The sequence below is a fragment of the Nicotiana tomentosiformis genome, chromosome 12 (assembly GCF_000390325.3).
Source record: "Nicotiana tomentosiformis chromosome 12, ASM39032v3, whole genome shotgun sequence".
In the NCBI taxonomy this organism is placed as follows: domain Eukaryota; kingdom Viridiplantae; phylum Streptophyta; class Magnoliopsida; order Solanales; family Solanaceae; genus Nicotiana; species Nicotiana tomentosiformis.
This window is the reverse complement of record NC_090823.1, coordinates 40,850,595-40,857,201: the sequence shown is the minus strand read 5'-3', so window position 1 is coordinate 40,857,201 and position 6,607 is coordinate 40,850,595. Positions and strand designations below refer to the sequence as shown.

General features: G+C 34.6%; 1 protein-coding gene across 2 annotated transcripts; it reads right to left on the bottom strand.

The window, feature by feature from the left end:
• Positions 1-4,515: 4,515 nt before the first annotated feature.
• LOC138891359 (uncharacterized) lies at positions 4,516-6,280 on the bottom strand. 2 transcript variants are annotated; one of them, XR_011412618.1, is made up of 4 exons: positions 6,091-6,109; positions 5,085-5,242; positions 4,859-4,982; positions 4,516-4,740 (listed from the first exon to the last, which is right to left on the bottom strand). XR_011412618.1 is itself a non-coding variant. In XM_070191663.1 (4 exons), exons 1-4 carry the CDS (start codon positions 6,249-6,251, stop codon positions 4,705-4,707), a joined length of 324 nt encoding a protein of 107 aa, XP_070047764.1. In that variant the 5' UTR covers positions 6,252-6,280; the 3' UTR covers positions 4,516-4,704. The 2 variants fall into 2 exon arrangements, 1 of the variants encoding a protein (XP_070047764.1); XM_070191663.1 differs by lacking the exon at positions 6,091-6,109 and adding an exon at positions 6,246-6,280.
• Positions 6,281-6,607: the final 327 nt, after the last annotated feature.

Sequence of the window (6,607 nt, the reverse complement as noted above, 5' to 3'; positions counted from 1 at the left end):
GTCTCACCACACGTGCACAATAATGTTCCCACCTTATCTTTCCATATGCGCAACCCACATATATATTTCCCGCCTTGTCACGCCGCATGTGCAAATATCAATAGTAATAATAGCATGGCAGGAACCTCGTGCAACCCAATAACACTCACACGGTAGAAACCTCGTGCATCACAACAACAAGTACAACAACAACAATGACAATAATACAAGGGTACGACAAATAAGTCAACTCAGAAATTCCAGAACTCAAAGAAACGGAGGAACTAATTCACAAAGAGTAACCATAATAGAGAATGCTAGTCATAATAAGAACAGCTCAACAAGAAAGGAAATACTATGTAACAACGGTCCACAATATACAGTTCGACAACGAGAGAGCTAACACAAGTTGAATAATTCCAAATAAGGACAAGTCAACTAAATTATAGGATATCTAACTTCTTTTAAGGTTGGGTAATTAGGAAAGAGATACAACAAATTCAATAAGGATAAGCAGCAGAAAGATAATCATAGCCTCAATTAAGGGTGAACAATTATAAAAGAGAAAATTATATCTTCAAATAAAGATAAGCAGTTAGGAAAGGATAACATGGCAATAGAAGAGATAACAATATCAGTTAAGGGACAAATGAATCAAATAAGCAACAAGAGTGGATCATGAAGCAATTAATTCTAATTAAAGCAGGTAGAGGTGAAACTAGTAATTAAGAGACGTATTCATAATATAACAACTGCATAATCAGTGAATACAAGAACCTAAGAACCCTAAAAGGCCAACTTTTTACAAATAAGCCCGAGCACGTACTCGTCATCTCGCGTACATGGACTTCACAAGATACAATTAGCATAGAAGACTCAAATCCTAATGGGTAGTTCCCCCATACAAGGTTAGGCAAGATATTTACCTCAAAGAAGACAGACTTGTACTCTAAAATGAACTTCTCGGGTGAAATGACCTCCGTACGGCTCAAATCTAACAAAAATAACTTCAAAGCACAAATAAAACTCATAAGAAACTATTCTGGACCATAAAGCCTCAATCTTTATTAAATTCTAAAAATTGACCCCCGAGCCTGCAACTTAGAACCCGACAAATTTCACAAAACCCGAACACCCATTCAGATATGAGTTCAACCATACTAAAATTATCAATTTCCGATACCAATTCGTCCCTCAAATCGTGACTTTACATTTGGAAATTTTCTTCAAAAACCTCTATTTTTCTCAACTCAAAACACAAATTAAATGATAAAAATAAAGATATAATCATGAAATATAATAAATTCTAGGTGAAGAACACTTACCCAATCGATTTGCTTGAAAAATCCACAAAGAATTGCTCAAAACCGAGCTCTACAAGTCAAGATATGATAAAAATGGCCTAACCCTCGATTTGAAGATCTTATATTCTGCCCAGATGATTATGCATCGCGAACGCGGAGGAAGGATCGCGTTCGCGAAGAAGAAAAATGAGGCTGCCATGAAGTGCTTCGTGAACGCGAATACAAGCTCGCAAATGCGGAGAAGAAATAATTACTGCCCGGAATTAGTGCTACGCGATCGCGAACAAACATATGCGATCACAAATAAGGAAATTGATGGCCCAGGAACTGAGCTACGCGAACGCAAAGAGACGGGTGCGAACGCGAAGAAGGGAAAAGCAGACCTTCGCGATCGCGAATAGAATCACGCGAACGCGAAAAACAATAATTCATTCTCCACAAATTGCACTACGCGAACGCGGAAGAAGTGACGCGAACGCGATTAAGGAAAGCAGATGGCAGAAACCAGCAGTCCAAAAATAGAAGAAATTGACCTGTAGCCCATCCGAAAAACAACTGAGGCCCTCGGGACCCCGTCTAAACACACAAACAAGTTCTATAACCTAACACGAACTCGCTCGGGGTCTCAAATCACATCTAACATTGCCGAAACTACAAATCGAGTCATGAATCGAACTTAGGAACTTTCAAATCTTCCAACTTCAAAAACTCGTGCCGAAACCTATCAAATCAACCCGGAATGACGTCAAATTTCGCAGGCAAGTCCCAAATGACATAACGGAACTGTTCCAACTCTCGATATTGTATTCCGACCCTGATATCACCAAAGTCAACTATTGGTCAAACCTCTCTACCTTCCAAACTTTAACTTTTCTAACTTTCGCCGAAATGCTTAAAATCACCCTACGGACCTCCAAATCTAAATCTGGACGCACGCCTAAGTCCAAAATTACCATATGAAGCTGTTGAAATCATCCAAAACCTATTCTGGAGTCGTTTACATAAAAGTCAAATTTCGGTCAATTCTTACCGCTTAAGCTTCCAAAACTAGAATCCTTCTTTCGATTTGACTCTGAATCATCTGGTAACTGAACTCGAGCACGCATGCAATTCAATACACATAAAACGAAGCTGCTCAAGACCTTATGCTTCCGAACTGAACTTAAATTCTCAAAATTATCGGCCAGGTTGTTACATAAAGGTAACGTAAGAAAGAAATAAATTAGTAATTCCTAGGCATTCCATCATTTGGTTGTAGGCCTTTCCCTTCAGAGGTGTATGAGTTGTCTAGTTTCTAAAAAATATCTACTCTTGAGATGATACAAGCACTTTCGAATAGGTATGCAGGAAACGTAGATCTAATTATTATGTTCTAGAAATATTTTAAAGAAAAAATATGAGCCAAACGACAATAGAAAGTCTAAGACTAAAAGTGGTCACAGAAACCATCACATATCCTAAAGCAACATTAAAGATGATATGACTCTTTCAGTTTATGTTGCATTTAAAAGGCAGCTAAAACTTAAGCAGCAACTCCGTTATTTTAGTTTTAACTTTTTCATGGATCCATGACAATTCAAAACCAAAATATTCTTTCTTGGTTGCTAAGGTAAAGAAGGCACAGATTGGAATGAAATTATTTTTGTATATCTTTTATAACGTTTCAACAACTAAACATGTAACTCCCAGTAATATTCATGTAAAGAAATTTAACTGATATATATGAAAGCTTGTAAAAATCATAAGCTTTTTATTAGAAGCACGTGTAATTCATTAAGGTAAGTAAGGAACTCAAGGAAACTAATACATATAACATGAATAGCAATACTTTCAACAACTGTTTGAGATACTTTCTAATATCCTATTAGTAAGACTGATCAGAGCATTAAAATATACTGAGATACTTCAATAGAAAATTAAGAAATGCAACAGATATGGGAAAATATTTAGCATATTGGAAGTCGGTTACTTTCATTGTACCTCTAGTATGATAGCAACCAAAAACTTTTTCATATCAATGATCCCAACCCAGGAAAAAGACTTTTTATTTGTATTGGGTTTTACTGGGAAGCAACATTACGTTTGAATTCACTTCTTTTTAGTGCACAAAGAAATTTGGGTCTGTTTTTATTTTAGTAGTAGATAGAATGTAGCAGTGTGAGAATTTTTAAACTCATATACTTACCTTGACAGAGTGAAAGCGCAGCTGGCAGAAGACGGCGTTACCAATATTGCAAAAAGATGACCAAATGAGTCCATCTAAACTTTGTACTTCATCTGAATAGTGTAGAAATTCAGTAAATATTTATATCAGATCGATAAATATGATTATAATTATAGCTAACAAACCTTGGTCGTAAGATAATTTAAGAAAGTAAATTACTTTCTCAGCAAATTTGAGATAAAGGCAATCTATTGGACATTACCTTTACTCCATCATAAGTTATCATAAGATGCGTTGAAATTCTTTGGCCTTTAGCTTCTGTCTGAAAATGTAGCTTTGACAAACACACAAATATTATACAAATAAAAAATCAAGGTAGCTAAATCCGAAGGAAAGTGACCGCTTGTCTCACCTTTTAATTTGCATTTCAAATATAGTCTAGCTGGTCGTTTTATAGCCTGCGCACAATGACGTAGTTTATATAAAATAAATTTTAAAGTATTTACTGATGCTAAATAATAAATACTTCAGCTAAGAAAAAATTCTTATTTATCAATATTTTAGTGATAGTGAATTGTGTTTAAACGTTGCCACGAATTTTTATAACTGAACTAAAATTAAAATTATGTAAATGATACATGTGTAATTCCTTTGTTAAATAGTAAGAGCAGACATCAGTAGTATAAAGGAAAATACCATGTGATAAACGTAGTAAACTTTCAAAAATGTACATGCATTCTAATTATAAGATGTCATTGCACAACATCTGGAGGCCACTCCAATATCCAAAAAGTAATACCAATTGCCTTCACAAACATAGGCACACACTACTTAGAACTATTTACGCAAAAAATGTGAAACACTTTGTTAAGGCGGCCAACTATCTAAACCTTGTTAAAAGATCGGTATGATCTGTCAAAATGCGTTTGTACATCGCATACCATCTGCGCGAACATCACTACCTATTTTAAGAAAATTAGTACATAGTAAAATATGATATTTGAATTTCTAGCCTTGAGTGTGGCTTTGGTAGAGTACTTGGTTCCTTTTTTTTTGTTTCTTAGTTCCTTTTGTATCAGTCATAAGTATTGACTCTTCTTCCATAGTTCCCTCGGCACCAGCCACAGATGTTGACTCTTTTGGTAGAAACATGGTTGGTTTTTCATTGTATGATAAAAGGACCAGAGAACTTGCATTTTTGTCTGGGGTTCTAGATGATGACCTCTGTAGCTAAACTCTGAAGAGTTTATCTGCAAGTTATCGATTGATATGGGTAATAGGGAATAACTCATTCTGCAAAGAGATAGTAAAAATAATGGACTTGTCAAAGCTTACGTTTATGTGTTAACCATAAGAGTATTATATTAACTTTGTTGGCTTATATTAACTGCAGTGTTGTATGTGTATGTACCTTAACACTAACGATATCATATATATGTTCAGCTCTCATTGACAACATTCTTTTGGCCAAACCTTCAGACATTGTTGCTGTAGTTGTGCCAGTTTCGTCTGTAATTTCTACCTCAAAGTGGTACCTATGATGTGGTATGTTATAAATTATTTTAGTTGAGGTAGAATGGATGGTACACAATATCAAATATTACCAATGGCATCATCTTATTAGTAGCAGTTGATACCTTGGAATTAACATTCGTTGCAGCCTGCAATTTATGCATTGAACCTCTCTTTTTATTTTGCTCCGAACAAGATGGTTACATTCAGAACTACCTAGCAGATAAAATCGTTGGAAATGCTCAGGTAGCGAAATTTCTCCTTCGACGTAAAACGTTTTCGCCTGCAAAATGTAAATAATGAAACAAGTCGTTAGCTTTATGTTCATAACATAAGCAATGGAACCTGCTAAATCATCAATTGTTAATTGCATATAATTTTCAACAGCGAAATAATACAAAGTTGCATAATTAGTAAAACCTCATGAGGAGTGTGTTGTGACAATAAAATGTAAAAATTAGTTAACTAATTTTATGTAAAACTAAATTGTGAAAACTATTGTGTTTGATATTAGAATATATTTGTTTGAGTCAACAGCCTCTTTCCCAAATATTAAGATGACGTAGGATATAAATAGGATGTAATATAGTGATCAGACTTTTAAAAAGAATTTCAAAATAAATTTAATTGTAAAGCGAACGATATATAACTTCAATGAACAAATATAGCTTGTTTGATATTCTTTTTCTTTAGGATTTTTAATAGTTGAACTTTAACATAAGAGTTTATTCCAAAAATTTATAGTCTAATATTGTTTAGACCATATTGTTACTGGGTCGACACGAACAATAGCATATTAGAACATATTGAACAGTTATCCATATCGTATAAAAGATACACAACGGCAGAGTATGGTGTGGCAGTTATCGGCATTTTATTTTGTAATTTAATGAACTCATGGTGGAGGTTTGCATAGCAATAGCTGAAACAGATAATATTTCTTCGTCAACAGCTACAAGATTAAGTGATGAAGTTGACTCCATTTAAATCTTCACTGTGTATTCCATTAGCATTTGTTTGTTCTCATTTCCCCTGTAATTCGCACAGGAAATGTCAGACAATTATGTTTTCATAGAAGTAACAATAGTTAAATAATAATGTGGTACATTTTAAGCACGATTTGTATTGTACCAATTCTGTAATTCAATTATTTGCACATACAGGGGATTGATTAAGATTGTCGAGTTGTATCTTTTTGCCAAACGGAAAACTGTGTATGCAAATTTTGTTAATAAACAACATGGAAGCATTATCCATAGGAAGAAACAGGAACTTCATGAGCTTACCACCATGGTATTTTGTGCTAGCTATCCGCTTCGTGTAACGACCCGACTTGTCGTTTTAAGAATTAATACCTCGTTCAGTGACTTAAGGTCCCGAGAAATTTCGTAATATGTATTATGACTTGTGTGTGCCGTCGATTTAGGTTTTCGAAAGATTAGAAATTAAATTGAAAAAACAATTCTTATTTTAGAAGGTAAAATGAAAAGAGTTGACCGGAGAGTTGACTTTTGAACAAACGGCTCCAGAATAGAATATTGATGATGTCAATAGCTTCGTATGGTAATTTCGGAATTAGGAGTACGTCCGGATTTGGATTTAGAAGTCCGTAGGACAATTCGACGCATTTTGGCGAACGTTGGAAAAT